Source organism: Amblyomma americanum, chromosome 3 (genome assembly GCF_052857255.1).
Source record: "Amblyomma americanum isolate KBUSLIRL-KWMA chromosome 3, ASM5285725v1, whole genome shotgun sequence".
NCBI classification, from domain to species: Eukaryota; Metazoa; Arthropoda; class Arachnida; order Ixodida; family Ixodidae; genus Amblyomma; species Amblyomma americanum.
In genome coordinates this window covers 192,918,982-192,937,901 of record NC_135499.1, presented here as the reverse complement: position 1 = coordinate 192,937,901, position 18,920 = coordinate 192,918,982, and the positions used below count along the sequence as shown (strand labels likewise).

The following is an 18,920-nucleotide window of genomic DNA, read 5'->3' as shown; positions in this document are numbered from 1 at the left end:
AGATGAAAATGTTAAGCATTGAAAAATACGTCATAAAACAGTCACCATAGTAGATTTAAGGAACAACCGTTTGGGTGCAAAATAGTTCCCAAGAAAAAAAACATTGAAGGAAGATTTAGCCGGGAAGGCCGCAGAGTTTGCCAGCGCTCTCATTTATGCAGCAGACAAAGTATCAAATTTAAATATTAGTTATAATTCAAACTTTTCACAGGCTTCCCTGTCTTAATGTGTCTGGAAGCCAGACTGCAATATAGTAAGCTTCCAAATGGATGGCCTTTTGTGGTTATGTGTATTGAAAGAGTCAGATCTGGCATTGATCGTATGTGCGCTCCGTGGTTATATATTCTCAATCGGAAAGGAGTTTCAACTTGCCCAATATACTGCGCACGGCATACACCGCTCTCGAGAAAGTAGACAACGTTGCTGATGTCACAGATGAAGTCTCCTCGAATTTTGAATGAGAAAGACAACGCTGTGCTACGAACTTCTGTGACCGTATTGATAATCGGACAGAGCTTACAGCACGGTTTATTGCAAGGGGTGCACCCTGAGACTTCACCGTTGTCTAGTTCCGAAGAGGTTAAGGCGTCTTTTTATATTTCTTGCCCTCCAATATAAGACACGGGGTGGTTCGGGAACCAGGCGCTTCATTTTGTCACTCTGAAGGAGAACGTTATGATGCTTTTTGAGAATAGTATTAGCATTCGGTGCTGATAGCGAGTAGGTTATTATCAGATTAGTTGGCAAATTTGTCTGCGCAGGCTTGGTGTTGTGATTGCACGGTGGTCTTGGCGGCTGCAGCTTTTTTCAAAGCATAGTCGATGATGGGCTTCGGGTAGCGCTGTCGGAGTGTCGCACCGTTAGAAGCGAAGTCCTCTTGACGGCAGCAGATGCGTTTAAATATTAGAGCCCGGCTGTATGGTATTCCTTTCTTGCAATGTTTTACGTTGCCACTTTCAAAATGCAGTTATTGGTGCTTGTCTGTGGGCTTCCTAAACACTGAGGTGACAAGCTGGTTTTGCGAGATCTGAAGTTTGACCTCTAGAAGCTGAAACTGATCGTAGAGGTTGAGAGGTGTGGGAACAAGAGATGCTCATGTGAGAATTATTGATGTTGTGATGCATTTGAGTAGCTCTTCTTCATCATGGCCCACCATATATATATATATATATATATATATATATATATATATATGTGTGTGTGTGTGTGTGTGTGTGTGTGTGTGTGTGTGTGTGTGTGTGTGTGTGTGTGTGTGTGTGTGTGTGTGTGTGTGTGTGTGTGTGTGTGCGTGCGCGTGCGTGCGTGCGTGCGTGCGTGCGTGTGTGTGTGTGATAATGCTTCAAGGTGAGCCAGCAATTGCACATCGTCACCTACACCCAGTGCACCAAATCCACCCCAGTTATAAACTTGTTATCGCGAGAGAAATTAAGAATAATTATTGATTTTTACATGCCAAAACCACAGGAGTGGCTGTGAGATACGCCATAATGGGAAACTTCGCATTAATTTCACCAGCCTTTCCGCACTTATCACCTCCACCGACATGCAACCGTCGCCAGGAATATAACCCACGATTCTGCGGTAAGCAGCAGAACGGCTATTGATCCATCGCGGCAGGTAATGAACCAGAACACGTTAAACAATGAACCTCTTGAAAATGTACGTATGGCCACATATAACGAGTAACGAAGTTTACACCCTTTTTCAGAAGTCGCTGGAGCTACCCCCATTGGAGTGGCTGTAAAGGGTGTGAAAAGGGTGTTCCTGCAAAAAGAAGCACAGCACTGTGGTGCTTGCTCGTTTCCCATGCGTGCATGTATGACCATGCACCCGAGCAGAAATGAAATATGTGAAGATTTTCTGCACGTTTTAGTATAATGTGGGCGCTGTTTGAAGCTCCCGATTCCTCCCTTGGCTGTTTCTTTTCCTTTCATTTCCCAAGTGCAGAGCCATGCGGTCTCTGCCTTTCTTGTAAAAAAATTATTTCTCTGCCAAAAGATTGCGTTTCCAACGTGTGCCACGCCCCCCCCCCCCCCCCCCCACCAAAAAAAAATAGAAAAGAGCGGAAGATGTTACTTTTTAGCGAATGTTTTCTGTTTGAAATGTGTAATGCGCAAGCGCATATGTTTCCTCTAATCGAGACAAGGGCTTGGACAGTGTGCAAAAGTAAAATAAAAAATAAACACGCGGACCGTTATCGTTTTAACGTGAGCAATAAACGAAGCGCCGTTAATGAAGCGAAATCTCCTGGACGCGATACCATATCTCTCAACCAAGTGGCGCCTTTATACAGACACGGGTTCATGAAGGGAGATAAGAAATGTATAGCGTATGCCTGCAGCAATTGGTCGTAATGAAAGCGCATCGCGCCAAAATATCTCTTTCAGCCGCCCGCTCCTGTGTAGAAAAAAAAGCAAATAACGAGCAGCGCAAGTTATTCGCCACCAGAAATGGCGAGCGTAGCAACAAGGCTCGATCCAGCAGCTGCAAAGTAAAGTTAGAGAGAGAGGGAGAGAGAGAAAGGCAGCTTTCCATTTTCATCGTTACTTCACAATGTAAAGAACAACGTACAGCTGATATGGTTTGCTAATAAGCTGTAAATTGCATCTGACACGCGCTAGCGGACGTGTTCTCATTTCAACGTCGTCAGTTTTCCTTATGATTAATGGCCTTTTGAGTGCTGAATCATGCCTTAGAGACTCAAATTAGTTTCAACCAGCTGAGGCTCCTCAACGTTTCCTGCAATGCTACTAAACGGGCGTTCTTCTTTAGCGTCGACTTCAATAAGAGACACGTGGCCATCGTGACAGGAACCGAACCCAAGTCGTGCTCAGTTGCAGAAGGACACTGCATCGTAGCCCGCCGTTTCTTTTTGCTGTCGACGTTACTACATTTGTATGAACATTTGACCCGCGTGGGTACGTAAGTATCCTGTCATCAATTCCAAGTCTAAATCAGCTAAAGCACGCATAGCGGTGAGTGAGTGAGGGAGGGGCAGCCAGAGAACACCTTTTAATTTTTTATCCAAATATTACATTTAAAAAGCAAACAAATAGAAAGAAGAGACACCGAGGCACGAAGTTGCGGGGAGCTGGGGCGGCGAGGCGCGGTTGTGCCCAAAACAGCGTCCAGACGCCCCGCAGCTGTCACTCGGGAAAGAAAACAGCACGCCGCGAGCACGCAACGGCGCGCACACATCCTGCGGCTCCTTGGTGTTGCTTCGTCGCCAAACCCCCAGCGCCAGCCGGCCTCTCCGAAAACTGCGATACTGGAGCACTGGAGGATCCGCGCGTGGTCTGCGACCCCTCGCCCCTGCGTACGCGATATGTGTAGTTCGGTATCGTCGACCCTTTTTATTTGTGCGCGCTTATCCACGCGTTGACAGCTCTGTTTCCGGACGAGGCTCCTTTCACAGCGGATAACGAAGGAAGAAAAGTACACAGATAAAACGCTGGCTGCGTTTATGTGAAGCTCGGAAGGGAATGAAACCGGAGGTCTCAGCGCCCTGACGTACATTTTGTATTCGTGCTCTCGACCTGAACTCCGTACTTTTTTTTTTTTTTTTACAGCTGAACCAACCCCCGCCGCCGACGCGCAGTTTGGGGCCATATGTGGGTACATGTCAAGCCAACCAAGAATGTGCCGCGTGTATTTGGTCGTGGCATATTCCTGTGCAATCGAGTTCCTTTCGAAGGCTTTTAATCCGGAACACTGGTACTCATATGTCGCTTTCTTCTGATTCGCTTGAAGTCCCAAATTTGAAAGCGCTTGGGTCTATCAGTCGACGTTATACTGTCTGTTAAACTGCCGAAAGCACGACGCAGTTTAAAAAAATATGGGCATCGTGAGTCGTGACTCTCGTGCCCGTAATATAATTTTCCCCGACACGCTGCATGTAACGGTGCTTTTCGATCCGCACGTACAAAATAAACCGTAGAAAAACTCGGTGTCGTTAGTGGATACGTTGTTTATTATTGTTTTTTACGCTCCCCTCGCGTAGCTGTCGAAAGCATTGACAAACAGCAGACGTAAACGTCGAGATGCGCGTTGCGCAGGCACGCCAAGGTTGGGCAGACGATGTAGCAGACGAAACGGCACTCGCGAACCCAGACGTCTGCTCTAGCGTCGTCGGATATGACGTAGAGCAAGAAACAAGCGCATGCGCAGGACGATGCGTGCGTGCCATTGACTCAGGCGTTGACAACTGAAGGTTTGGGGCCGACCCTTGTTTTTTTGCGAGGAATGTGTGTCGAATATCAGTGCGCGGCTCTTGGATATTACGAGTGATTGGAACAACGTCTGCAGAACCATCGATGTTTTGTGCTTCACGCGGCCTGAAAAATGGATATTCGCTACGCGAAAGAAGACCCACTAGCCTCGATTCAAGATCCGACTGGTAAGTGCTGTTTTTCACGCACGCTCGCTTTATCGTGGCTCTTCGTCGACCTCCCGAGGCCCATCCTGAAAGCACAAGTTTACCTTTATACCACCAGTTATAACTGCCTCGAGAGGCGGTCACCGCCCGTTTGCTCCGTGCGGATAGCCTGAGCGCAAAGTTGAGTTCCCGGGCCGCTACGTTACAAACACACGCACACACATACACGTCCAATTCGGCAGTTCGGCGTGGACAGGCCCGAAATTTCCTCGTCGATGTGCCACTAAAAGACAGCGGAAGACGGTCGCTCTATACCGGCTTAGGTGTTGCTCCCGATGAGCTCTGATAACCGACGGGCAAGTATCTGCTCGTCGGCCTACAAGACGACGGGCGCTTGTTGACTGTGTGGCTCGAACAAGTTCCTCGCAGCCGGCTGGCGAGGCAACGGTTGTTGTATTTTGTGGCTGGGTTTCTCCTTTTCACGCGACTGTTGCCGAAATCGAGATACTCGACCAGATTCTGTGGTATTGGTTGGTCACAGTTTTGGTGCTGCTTTCTCAAGGCGTGAAGCTCTGGCATCCGCTGTCGGAGCGCGTACAGTTCCGCTGAGCGCCGCTAACGCCTCGTGCTTACCCGGTGCTTCCTTCGAGACGCCTATGGTGTCGTTAGCGGCTCGTCGAAATGTGTTACGAAGCCCGCCACGAAGTGACGTGAAATGTGTGGTCAAGTTTGTAGACGTGATCCCGTAGGCACTGCGTAATAGTTCAGTCGCACTGTTGTGCTCAAATGAGTGGCCGATGATGAGCGCGACTGTGACGAAGGCCAGCCGCACTTGCGATGGCGGTCAGTCAGTGAGTCACATCAACACGGAGAACTAAACTGACGGTCCACCTATTCGGCGTGCATGCAAGCGCACAATCACTGTTTATTTATGTTCTTAACGTGCTTTCCTCCTGCGTTGTCTTCACTTCCGTTGCTTGCGTTCCCGAGTTCAGGGATGGAGCGACTGAAACATCACCAATTCGTTGTGTGTTTGGATCGTGCCGTTCTGGCCCGGTCTGGACTGGCGCCAGGAATTTCACGTCCCATTAGGCGCTCGATGAGACGAACAACGCGTAATGCGCGCGCGCGTTCAATTTCAGGCGCAAGAGAGCCGTTAAAGGAGGGGAAAATGTCACGCCTTACATTTCTACTGTAATGTCTCCCTGGGGATGCATCGATCCAGCCACAGAGAGGCTATGATCCAGCTCATGGGGATTTTCTGGGCCTTCCCGGTGTATCCCCGAGCGCCTGCGTGATGCCACTTTTTGAGAAACGTAGCAGCGGATACGATACCGATCGTCCGGATTCCGGTTTGGTCTTACGCCTCGCTCTTTCTTTTTTCAACCACAGGTCTGTGCGGTCGCAAAGTTTTGAAACGCCGAGCTTGGCTTGGTTTGCAGCCGGTGTGCAGCATTTGACAGGCAGTGTGCTCGAAAATCCACCGCCGTGCACGGACCTTGAGGAACATTGTCGAGTTGTGCGCCTACGTCCGTACTATTACTACATCCGTGTTTGTTACTTTTACGTGCTGCGGGCACGTGCAAGCAACGTCTCTTGCCCTCAGAACCTCGGGTCGCGGTGTTTCAGGGGGTCAGGGCGCCTTGCTCCCATTTTTGGCCCCGAGAATGGGTTAGCCAGATCGAACGTAATCGGCGCAGCAGGGGAACGGGAAGTGGCGAGGAGGATTTGGTCAGCGCGGAGCTCGCTTTTGGCGCTCGTCCAAGGGCGCCTGAAAGTGCCCCTCCTGTGTGCGGTAGTGTGATGTCGGCCCGAGGAATGTAGCCAGATAACTTGGCGCGCTCACACGCACTCGCGCGCGGGATTAATTAGCCGTAAAGCGCGCGTCACGCTTTCTTCGAAGCTCACTGGGAGATGACAGCCGCTGATTCATCGGTATTTAATGAGCACGGTGCTGCTTTGTTTTGGACGGTGCCTGTCGGGAAACCACTGAAAAGTGAAGAGGCGTGGATGGCACTTGGCGCGAGGTTACTGAAGCAGGGCAATAAACCGTAATACACGATTCCCATATTCACATTCTTTTTGGGAGTAAAACAATCATCATTGTTATCAGCCTTTTAAAGGGCCAATGGTCTATATGAAATCATCAGGAAATGAGTAACGTGCAAACATAACCTTGTAATGTGGACAACATGTATTACACTATTCATCGCTTGGATTTCTCATGGCGTCAAAAAAGCTTTGTCGCTGCTAAGTTGGGAGTTTTCCCCTGCTTATGGTACTTCCATGTTCTGATAACACAGGCCTAAAAACCCCCCGCTTCTGATTGCTAACACAAGAATATGCTAGTGGAGAGGCTGCAGAACATCTTTAATGCACTAAATTGGGTGAGGTGATAATGGCTTCCTCAATTCATCTTTTCTTGCGAACTTACAGATGCAGACACTACACAGAACAAGACTAGCAGGTGTCCTGTCAGAACAAAACAGCGCACCTGCTAGACTTGTTCTGTGTAGTGTCTGTGTCTGCAAGCCCTCTAGAAAAGGTGAATTTAGGGTACAGAACATCTGTCTCCACTGCTCTATTTCTTGTTCAAGGATTATATGCATTGTTCGAAAGGGTCAAGTTATGCCAAGTGTCCATTTGCTTGTGCAAAATAATGCACTATCACGTTCAATGTGAGCTGCAACACACGAGCTGTGGAAGGAGCTCAGTTCATGAAGTAGTGCGAGCACTGTGGTGCTGAAAATTGATGCGTTTAGCCGTTGATTCAAGGAACAAGGTACACTGAATATTGTGCAAGCTGGATGCTTTGTCTGAAGGCATATTGATTTACTTTAGAATGAAAACCTCTATTGACTCACTGCGGTCGTGTTGCAAGTCATACTGAGCGCGATAGTGCATACTCCACATGAATGCAATTTTAGGATTGGTTTTGAAACAAACATAAAAAGCTTCAAACCATTATCTTTCCTTACTTTTCAATGATGATAATAATATTTATTCAGTGCAGACACAGTTATGAAGTACTGGCAGAAGGAATGGCAGATTTGTACCCAACTTATACGTGATCATTCAGGGCTTAGAAAAACCACCGTAGAAGGAATAATGATTCTAAAGCTAAATTGACTTTGCGAAAATGACTGAGAAACAAAAATATGCATATATGTAGTTGAGTTTTACACCTAATTTTAAGAACTAAAGTTAAATAGCAGGCCTTTGTTTTAACATTTCCTTTCTTAAATTAATTTAATAAGATGAAATGCATATTGAGTAGGATACGTTGCTAGTTTTCTTTGCATTATAGTTGGTCATATTGTAGAAACATGATGTTTTGGGTCTGTATTGCATGCCTTTGCATTACTTCAGGAGGTTGCTTGGAAATGGACGCCACGAATGAACATCTGAGAGCATATGCTTTAAATCTTCGGATGCTATTTTTAACAGATGTTTTACTTGTTCCTGAACTGGGCGTGTCAGTTTGACACTGAACATACATTGCCACTGCATATACATGTAAAGTTCTGGTTTTGGAATGTGACTGCTCTGTGCTGCTTAGGAAGAGGTTGCATTTATTTGGCAGTTGAAATAATGATTTCGAACTCTTTTGGTAATGCCTCAGATTGTAACAATGAGTCCCCATAAGATCTTTGTAGTCTTTGCATGTATTTGATTGCCATAAGTTTTGTGCATGATGCAGCTGCTTTTCTGCTTTTGCATGTTGATTGCTATTAGTGTTTTTTGTTTGAAAGCTCGTATTACAGAAAGTGTATGCCCATGACTTGGCAGGCATGTGCTTTGTTTTGGCGTCAGTTTGAGTAGGGGTCCTGCCTATGCAACAGCACTAGATTTGCTTTGCTTTCTTCAGGGTGGATTGAACCAACAGATTGGAAGAGGGGTGCTTGCTGCACACTGGTTTTTGCATCTTTTTTTCTTCTTCCACACATTTTAGTGGGAGGGATGCGTTGGCTCATTAATGGGCCTTCAGGCGCTAGCCTAGAGGCTTGCGAACAGTGTGCTTGAGGTTAACAGCTCCTGCCTGGGTCAAATGCCTGCCGCTTCAGCAGACTTGTTGTCTAAAAGGGTGTCCTTTGCATACAGCATTCACTTAGTTGCATTGGGTCATTGAGCTTTGAACTTGCAGTTCATCTGGTTCATAATGCTAACATCCATGTTACTTGGTTGTTTGCCTGTTTCTTTATTTCTACCTCTTAGCTATCTATGGCAGTTAACTTGACTGTCACTCTTTGTCCAGAGCTTATGGAAAGAAAGTTGTTGGTCCTCTATAAGATGTATAAATTTAATGTTAGCACCCTTGTATGCTGCCATCATTTTGGTTTTTGACAGATTTGGCACCTTAGCTTTTTCTTTTTGTTCTGGTGTTTGGTCCCTTAGTATTATCCATATTTGTGTTCGTGCACTAAATGTTTTCTTTACCTGTCAGATAACAAATACTGATTGGCTTGGTGTAATTCGTTAATTTGCGGTGATAAAGAAAAGGCTGAGCATTTCACACTCAAGGATTGAAAAACAGGCCGCAGTGCATGCTTGCTTCGTAGAGTCAAGCATTGTGTTTTGGTAAATAGAAACTGCTTAGGGGGTGTCTATTTGATCTTCGGTTGATCTGAATTCTGCTAATTTCTGGTTCCTCTTCTCTTGTTTACCCACCACGGTAATTTTCAAAGTTGAAGCAAAGCTGGAAATAGTTTATTTTACATATTACTCTTGAACAGCTGCATAAGATCGAGAATCTTTGTAGTTTTAGTTGCACATTTTTACCAGGATGCCATGTAATGGGAACTTTTTAAAAGTTTTAATAAATATGCACATTTGTTATGGATAAGGATAGCCTGTATGGATAAGGTACCACATTCGAATCACAAAAAGACCACCCTCATCAGAAACTGAGAAAAGACCAAAAGTACAGGTGCCGCCATTATAATAATAATAATTAATCCGCCGATCACGCAAGTAAACTGCATGCGTCAATGCCCGATTTTTGGCCATGGAGCTGAGAGGCTACGCTACACCATCATTAACTTTGAAAGGGTGGCGACCAGTCCCTTTTGTTGCAGACGTCATGAGTTTGAATCGAATGGCAAGAAAATTTTGAAATTCAATTTTCTCAACCATAAACGCATCTTTTGCTGCCGGGCAAACTTCAGCATAACCAGAAAGAGCAAACTAATTTTAACTGAGAACAGTAATTGGATGTAGCCTCCACACTGGCTCAGTGGTTATGGCACTCGGCTGCTGACCCGAAAGACGCGTGTTTGATCCCAGCTGCGGCGGACGAATTTCGATGGAGGCGAAATTCTAGAGGCTGTATACTGTGCAATGTCAGTGCAAAGTAAAGAACCCCAGGTGGTTGAAATTTCCAAAGTCCTTCACTACGGCTTCCCTCATAGCCTAAGTTGCTTTGGGACACTAAGCTTGCATAAAAAAAAAGGCAAATCTGTTGATGAAGACGCCTATTTACCCTACATACGCTTCTAAAGTTTGGAATGTACCATTATTGCATCTTTCTTATGTTCACCAGATGCTTCATCACTGCCTTCCCATTTTGCTTAATTACCTTATTATGACAGCACTCTTTCAAATTTGAGCTGTTAGGTATCGAAAATATTTTATAGGACATGAGTGACCTATATATAAAAATCGTTTAATGGTGCCTTTCTAAATAATATATGTATTTTCTGCTGCAAATACTCACTGTTTGTTGTGAAAGGGGGCTCAAACCTCGCCAAGTAGATGGATTTATACTTTTATTTTTAGCCCTGTCCGTCTTCATGGAAATAAGCTATATTCTGTTCTTTTCTATGATTTATATGACCGGTATATTGTGAAGAAGGCTGACATGTGTCTTGTATGCTGGCATTAATGTGAAACAGAAGGTTTTGAGGCCACATTATTGTCAGGTGTGGGGTGCTTGTATGATATTTTACTGCCAACTAATCGTCATCACTGATTTTTATCGTTAATGGTGCCAGCTGGTTTACTTTATTGACTGCTTTGAATATAAACAGTTAACAAAGGAATAACAAATCGTCTGACCTAAATTTAAAAAGGGATCGCGCTGTTATGGATCACCGTGTACACCAACTCGCCCAACAACTGGTTTTTGTAGAAAAAAAAAACAAACACAAATTGAGTAACGGCTGCAGGTAGTAACCATAGTTTGGTTTTTGGAGCTCCGTGAATTTCACTCACTGTGGTACTTGGCTCTGGTACTTTTGGGAAAGAGGTGCAGTTTTTTAATCCTGCAACGGTAGAGGAAGGTGAGCAACAAAAGCGCAGAAGATATGCCGCACCTTGGGTTCACTGGCGATAAGTGTATCTGCTATTGTGAGGTATGCTTTCAATCGGCAGTGGAAGTTTCAATTACCTGCGTGTTGGGCTAAGATCGTATGGTATCGGGCTTATCACAACATGTGGGAATCGGGCTGACGCCAGCTCTGGGTTGCGGGCCCTGACGGTCTTGTCTGATAAACATTACATTACATAAAATGTTGCTTCCCGTTAACTTTCTCGTCTTTTTTCTTTATCTAGCGATATCACAACATTGCTTATCATTGGACCTGTGGCATCCAGGCATGCTTTTGTGCTAGTTGTGTGTAGCACTTCTCTTGCTGAGTATGTGAAATGCTTTGATAGGTCTCAAGAGCACTACAACTTACAGCATGAGGTTATCACTTAAGTTAGAATAGCTGTTTTTATTCATTCCTGCTGGTAGACCTTATTTCAGTAGTAAACATGTTCCTTTCAAGAGACGTGAAACATGCATATGGCCCTTTTTTTTCTTGCAAAACCTGATTTCCACACTGTAAGCAATTTCTTACTAATTGTAGACATTGCCAGTGTGAGCAGCTGGGGTGTGTAAATTACTAGTAGACTTAGAAATATTTTGGAAAGGTCTCCTGAAGAATGGGGTTTGATTAAATGTTTGAATATGTTTAAAGCCTTTGCCGCTGCAGGTGTGACTTCATACTTGTTTGATATGAGCCTCAGAACACAATGATTCATCACCATCAATCATCATCAGCAGCTTGACTACGCCCACTGCAGGACGAAGGCCTCTCTTATATTGCAATTAATTGTAGAGGGGTAAAATCTTGTGAAGTGCTTATTTCATATCTTCTAATGATGTCCTAAAAGCTGTAGTGCATTGCTTTTGGGAGCTGCAGTGTTAAAGAATGCTTCCTTTATGAAAGTGAAGTGTCAAGGCTGGGAGGGTTTAGTGCAGATAGTAAGGAAGGAAAAAAGCAATGCAGAATTGATCGTGTGCCTTTTTCAAACGTCTCCTTAGCGCTACCCACTTGTTTATGGAAGTGAAGTTTATTAGCTGGTTCCAGAGATGAGCACTTTTTGTTGTTGAATTCTTTCATGAGAAAATTATGTCCAGAAAAAGCCTGGTTTCTCGAACAACTTTTAAGGTATGACAACACTCTTGAAATGCCGATTTTCTTTGAAAATGATGTTTAGTTTTAATTTTAATTTTTTTTTAAATTTAATTTTTATAACCACAAACATTCTTCTACCTTTATCACAAAAAATTGTGATTCTAGCTAGTGCCATTTAAAAGTTACAGGCTAAATTGTTACTTTCACCATGCTAAATGAAGCAAAGAAAAACAAAGAAAAAGTAGAGCTGCTACATGTGCTAAAAAAGACTAGGGAAACTCTCAAGGAGAATCTTCCTATAGGTATGGAGTATTTTAGCACTCTAGGACCTTGTTTTCTTGTGTATTTAGAAACTTGTCTGTATAGAACTATTAACTGTCATTACTATTTTTCTCAAAATGCATTTTGTTCTTTTCTGTGTTACACCAACATAGATAATGTTACATTTGGTGCAAATTTTCTCTTGAAATTTGGCATGCTCATTTATTACATACCACGGCACACAATGGACTAGGATTATTGAGATCCACTAAAATTTTTTCACGCTGTGGCCTGTTATCTGAATATCCTTGCTTTTGGAAAGCCAATTTTAGTGTATGTTTTCAGTTTTTTTTGTGATAATTGCCGGCGAACTCATCACAGACTCTTTGTTCTGGTTCATTGCACTGCTAATAGGTAGACCTGCATAAATTCCAGAGCATGATGGTGTGCATTAGAATCTTTGCGAATTATCACTGTTGTCGTGAGAGGAAAATTTAGCACTTTTCAAAGGAAGATGTTATGATTAAAAAATTACAAATTATTTTTCTGCAGCTTTATTCCCACTAATGATATTAACATGGTATGCCTAACAATCCAAAACAATAAAAGAAATTTGATTCCATCAAATAAACATTTTCCCTTCAACAGTGGTGTCATACCTTAAAAAGCTAGCTCGTTTCCCACAATACAAATTTTCAACTATGCAAAACCTGAAAACAAAGGGTTTGAAATATACAGGAAGTTTGTCTGGTAGTGCACATTGAAGCAACTAACAGAGGAGGTGATTAATGCTTAACCAAATTTGGAAGTTGGCATTCCCGCATTGATCAAACATTTTTATCCGTTGCTCACTCCTTTTGCTCACTTGTATGTAGGCCATGGGCTGTATTTCTGATAAGAATCTGCGCAAATTTTTCGTCATTTTTTGCATTTTGTAAAAAGTGTTTTTTTTGGCTAGTTGTATGTTGCAACTGGTAAAAGCAGTGGTTATCAATTAAAATAATTATTTAAGATTACAAACTGGGTGATAGAAGCCAAGAGCACTGATGTTTTTTACCTCATTGTTACAGTTGGGTGTAGTAAGTAGTAGGCTTGTTGGCCTTGGCGACAAATGTAGCACTCATAACACAAGGGCAGGAAGAAGAGGACCCCACAAGCATTCTGTCTTTGTGTTACGAGCGCTACATTTGTTGTCATGTGCAACAACTTGCCTAAACAGCTGCCTTTTTGATCTTGTTTATTTAGTATTAGCACTTAGCATGCTTGTGTTGACAGCATCCAACTTCAAAAATGCGCGTTCACACTAGTACTTGAGTTTTTAAAAGATGCTCGGGACGATACAGGCTTGCTACATGAATGTAGTTATCAGAACAACCGTGCGATGATGCCAGTGCTGACCCTATATGGTGAAAGCTTGGGGCTCCAGCTGAAGCTTCTACAGGCTGTATTTATTTTGCACTATGAGTGCTTAGGGCCGCTTGTAGTGTGTGAAATGCGTCTGGCTACTCCGTTTTCACAAGGGTCCACAGTTTGGATGTCTATCTTATGGGCAGCTGTCAACTGCAGTCATTGTGATTGTTCAGCCGGATGTTCTGAAGCAACTTGCCTGAGCGCCTTGTAGAATGCTGTAAAAGTGCTGCTAGCTAGATTCTTAGGTCCTCATCTACGGTGTTTGTTAGGCTGTCTGTGCTTCAGGGGCCTTCTGCTGGCTCCTGATTCCATTTCTTCAGAAAGGGAGCAAGTTTCACACCAAGCAGTGCACACATCTCGTATACAAGGCTCTTCTCCAACTTAAAAGTCTTCATAACCTTGAGTAACGAGGCAGATGTCTCGTATAGACGGGCTGTTCCCGGAAGTTTTTTGCAGATATTCTAAAGCTTAGACCAGTGCTTTGAAAATTTCGTACCTTTCTGATGAAAACCAAGATGGGAGACTCATTATAGAGGGGCTCTTTCATTCAAGGCTTAATAAATATATAGAACATTGAACTTCATGCCGCAGTTACTGTAACTCTTGGCGAGAGGTGGGGTCAAGTACCTTCCACCGATACAGCTAGTCCTTTTTTTTCATATGCTCGGCTGAATCTGAGCTTTCTTCACAGTTGAAAAAAAGAGAAATGTTGCATGCATCTATTAGTGAAATTCATACTAATGACAAAAATTGCCAACAATCGAATCGGCTGCATGCTTAGGTAGGTGCTCGGCCATGGCCACTGCGCTCCTTGAAGGCCGAAACAATCAACTGTGGCAATATGCTCTTTGGCATGAGCTTAAAATATTGGTGGTATTGCTTTGAGTGCCTACTCACCGTTTATGTGCTTTGAAAAGAAAATGAGTAGGAAAGTTTGTTGGCAAAAACGGTTGTTGGCTTTTCTCAGCATGCCTAGAAATCGGTGTGTTTCTGTTTTAACTGATGTCATATTGTTGCTTTTTCCGGCGGATATGTGTTGCTGTTTTTCGGTCAAATCCTTTAAGTACGTGGCCTGCTTGTATAGTAAGTGAAACAAAAAAAAGAATGAAACTATCCTTATATTTACTCGAGCGACGAATTGGTGTCTACATCTAATGGTAAAAATTTGCACCTGCATGTTTTCTATTTTGCCTTTGCTCATGTGCTTGTTAGCATTGTTTTTGCCTAGAGCATTGAGGAAGTTAAGTATTAAAAAATTCTTTGCTTGGCTTGCACTACGATGCCTTAAATAATAGGCACAGCTCTTTTTGTAAAGTGTATTTTTAACTGGAGGTGGTGTCCTGTCTCTATCTGATGTAATTAAATTAACGCTGATGACTACTTTGCCATTAAGGGACTTTGAAGTAAACACTCTTCCGTTTCGGCACTGCTGCTTCTAAATTTCTGAGGGCAGGATTATTTTTTTGTGAGTATTAATAATAATTAATTGAAGTATTTTCTGTAAAGTTGGCGTGTGTGACCTGAGTATTAACTGCATCTGTATTCAAGTTTTAGCCCTGTTCGGTGCGAAAGTAGGAAGTGTTCCACTGTCAGTATGGCTAAAAACAAATCACGTTTAAGACACAAACGGAAATCATGTAGAGCAGATTATTCCTACAATAGTGGACCAGCTGCAGCTCTTGTTAAAAAATTTAAGTAGAAATTAGGTCTTTTTTTCTTATTGATGGACAGATATACTACATTTCTGATGGCACCATGAAGACTGTAAGTGTAAATGCAGACATTTCTATAAAAGGGATGACAGAAGAGGCAGACACCTAGCCTAGAATAATTATAGTGTGTATTACTGTGGAAAGTACAATTACTCATGGAGTGGTCATTTCTGAGGCAGTGATTTCAGACTTGAGTGATTGGGAAACTCTTGCAATGCGAGCCCAAACTGTGGCGACACTGCATTAAGCTGCGACTGGTGTCATGTGTTTTTCTCTCAGTGATTTGTCTACAAGAGATTTCTCAATGTTGCTCTTATCTTGAATGGCTTGCAGCCTTTTTGCATTCAAGCGTGCTAAATAAACTGCTTCTGCCAAGAGATTTTTCTTCAAAGAAAGTGTGCAGAAAATGAAATAGTGCTTGTTATTTTATATTTCTACAGCATACATAATTAGACCCCTATATCTTTTATACATGTGGTACTGTTACTATGCTATTTCATTGATATCACTTCTGACAAATTTATAACCATTAAAATTGATAGGCATCTTGCAAACACAAACAACTTCGCTTAGATCTCTAAGACCAGAAATGTGTACGGACTTACATATTGTGGCGAAGCCATGTATACATACCAACAAAGCAGTCCATTTTGCAGCATATTTTGCTGCGAGGAGCTTTTAGAAATGATGTCAAGATCACTGCCAGACAAAGGATTATAATCTGTCCTGCACTGAAACTTTGTTTTGACTTAAAACTATCTTGGGCTTCTGGCAGGTGGAGGCAGGCAGGCAGGCAGGCAGGCAGGCAGGCAGGCAGGCAGGCAGGGGAGTTGTCACCGAAAGAGGACTATATTACCGATTCTCAAAAAAAAAAAAACAACTGAGCGTTTACACTCTGCTGCATATTGCACCAAACTTAGTGAAAGCTGCTGTTGTGCTGCTGCCTGTCCTTTGCTAATGCTTAAGGCCTGCAGACTTTGTGGCAACCCAGGCTACCACAATGACCACAATGGGTGTATGGTCATGTGCCTAGTGTTGGTCACATGATGACTTGTGACTGTGACTCTGTGAATGTCACATGACCGGATGTTGACAGTCTATGCTGCCACCAGGGATCCGCTGGGCAGGTCTCCATATAGCAGCTTTCACTGTGAAAGTGACTGTGAACTTTTCCCCTTTGGCGGTGCAAATTTCAGCACTAGCTGCGATGGTAGAGGAGTGGCTTAGGTGGACATCATGCGTAATGGGATGCACGCTTACTGATCCATTCATATAAGAAGGGCCCAGTGAGGGAAAGGGGTGAAGGGCAGAGGAGAGCTGTGGCGGTGCGGACTGGCGATGGCAGTTAGAGTATTAAATGTCTCGGATGGGATGTAGGCCAGGCGTGTGTTACGCACTACCATGCACCATGCACAAGTGTGTCATACTTATGGTCATACACAGCTTGGTCATACACAGCTTAGTCATACACAGCTTATGGTCATTCATGTAAGTTGTCTGGTGTGACAAGTGGAGGGACAAGAAGTAGGGCATTGGAGTAGCTGGAGCCAGTAGGCATTCACGGGGTGTACGGTTGTGGCATGCATAGACACTGATGCATTCTTGCAGCATGATGCCACTGCTGCTATCGCTGGAAAATAAGAAAGGGAGCCTCTGAGCAATTGTGGTGGGACGTTGTAGAAATCTTTGCACCACCCAAATTATCATCGCCACTGGTGGCCTGGATCCAGCACTTTTCTGCTTTTCTTCTTTCAAAGCTGCTTTTCTTCCTCAAATTGCTACAGTGCTTCACATATAAGGCAGCGTCTTGGGCTAACAATAACAAACAGATTGAAGAGCCCATTCCAACATTATGCTAGCAGCGTTTAGAAGGTACCTGTGCTGAAAAGGTGTTGAAATGACTCCCAAAACACCATTTAAAGTGCACACTTGTTATTTGGCGTGTGTGCAGTGCGGTTGCCATGTTTTGGATCTTTCATTGCTGGAAATAAAAAACACTTCTTAGAGAGCCGAGATTTTTAGTGAGTTAAGCGTTCTTGTGCACTTCGCATCCACTTCATGAATATAGGCTCAGCTGGTGTCATGAGCCGTATTGGAGGGAAATCTCGCAGTATGCTTTGCTGGTGTGACCAGTCTTATGAGTATGAATGTTTTATGAAATCCTTTCGGGGTCCAGTGTTGCACACAAAGTAGTGTGAACAGAATTTCTCGCTCTGCCAGTGTGGCTGCAGCCTGGTATACTTTTTCTACCTGGTTTGTGTGATCTGGTTTCAGAGCTGTGTAAGCACTGTCCCCCGGGGAAGACAGCAGGTTAAGCCATTTTCTAATGAGAGCTTTTCAACTGCCCTTGATCAGGGGTTCTAAAGCCTCATTTCTTATAGTGTGTGAGCTCTAAAAATGTTTCTGGGTTGGGCAAGCTCAAAATGAGTGCATGCATCTGCTGCTCCACTCGTCCTCCCCATGTCACTGAGCTGCAAGTTTACTCACTGCTCAGTGGAAGGGGGCATATCCTCTGCATATGGGCTGTTATCAATTTTTAAACCCTGTGTAACTGCTTGATGATTGAATAAGGGACTTGTTAGTTTTTTCTCGCATGCACATCTTGAGGCTCTGGAACTTGTGAAATACTATTGGCTACCCCCATCAAGAGAGATTCAGAATAAGACAGTAGCTTGTGTACACATTTACAAACTAATGACAAGGTTTAATGAGAATACTGCCTAAGCAACAAATGTAATGGCAGCAAAAAAAAAAGGCAGAGGCCACCTTTGCTTTGTAAAGGCTGAACGCTTTTTTGAGTGATCGTGGCGTGGTCATCAATTAAGATTTTTATAATATACAATGCAATCAGTGGCAGACAGGTATGCTTAGATTTACAACAGGATATTAAAATGTGAAAAATCTAGATGCTGACCATAAAATAAAAAACAAAAAAAACAAAAAACGATGTTTTGGCTCCCGTACGGGAACTTTGTTCACAATGAGCCACAGGTTGGTGACTCTCGTCCAGGCCTCTTTATGCTTCTGGTGTACAGTATGAATTGATGGATTAATTAGAGGTTTAATCATTCATGCTTTAATTTTTTGTGTGCTTCCACAGTACCAGGTGGTGCGTGATGGCAGGCAGTGCCCTGTGACCTGGGGCCCTGAACAGCCATGTCTAAGAGCCGCTATGTGCTTCAAGTGCACGTGGGGGCATTCAGCAACCTGTATGAAGCGCTTTCAATTGAGGCCAGCAAACAGACGACAGCTGCTGACATTGTCGCCTGCATCGCTGAGAAGCTGGGCTTGTCGCTGCCACGTGACCTGGAGCTTGCTGAAGTGGTCCACAATGCGAACGGAGAGGTGAGGAAATGCTCTTCATGCGGAATGCTGCCGTAAATGAGGGATGAGCATTTCTAGAAGGTCCGACCACCTCTTTATCACGTTAAGAATTCTCCTGTAACATTGGTGTTCTTTCTTTACATACTGCAAATGGCCCATGCTTTCTTTAGTTGAGTGCTGTTGGTGCGTGACAGTCTGTGCCAAAGTTGTGTTGCTAAAGGGCCACTAAAGAGAAATATCAGTGGGCACAAGGAGCTATGGTAAACTGATAGATTATCCATTAGGAGCATTGCCCGAGGTTTTTTTTTTGTGTTTGAACAGTTCGCGGTGCTGCTGAGATAACCGCTAATGAAGCCACCAATTTCCTCCTCAATTTACACCACTGCACAGCGCGATGGTGTTATGCCATTTTTGTGACATGTTCTGAGCTTTCATTGA

General features: G+C 43.7%; 1 protein-coding gene across 7 annotated transcripts in view; it reads left to right on the top strand.

Moving 5' to 3' along the window:
- The first annotated feature begins 4,157 nt into the window (after positions 1 to 4,157).
- Positions 4,158 to 18,920, top strand: part of LOC144125736 (unconventional myosin-IXb-like) — an 86,217-nt gene continuing 71,454 nt past the window's right edge. For 6 of the 7 annotated variants that reach the window (XM_077659400.1, XM_077659399.1, XM_077659398.1 and 3 more), the window contains exons 1-2: positions 4,166 to 4,396; positions 18,259 to 18,503. In XM_077659400.1, coding sequence (XP_077515526.1) covers positions 18,315 to 18,503 — 189 coding nt within the window. In that variant the 5' untranslated portion in view covers positions 4,166 to 4,396; positions 18,259 to 18,314. Of the gene's footprint in view, positions 4,397 to 18,258; positions 18,504 to 18,920 lie in introns of all 7 variants that reach the window. The other variant, XM_077659394.1, reaches the window with a different exon arrangement.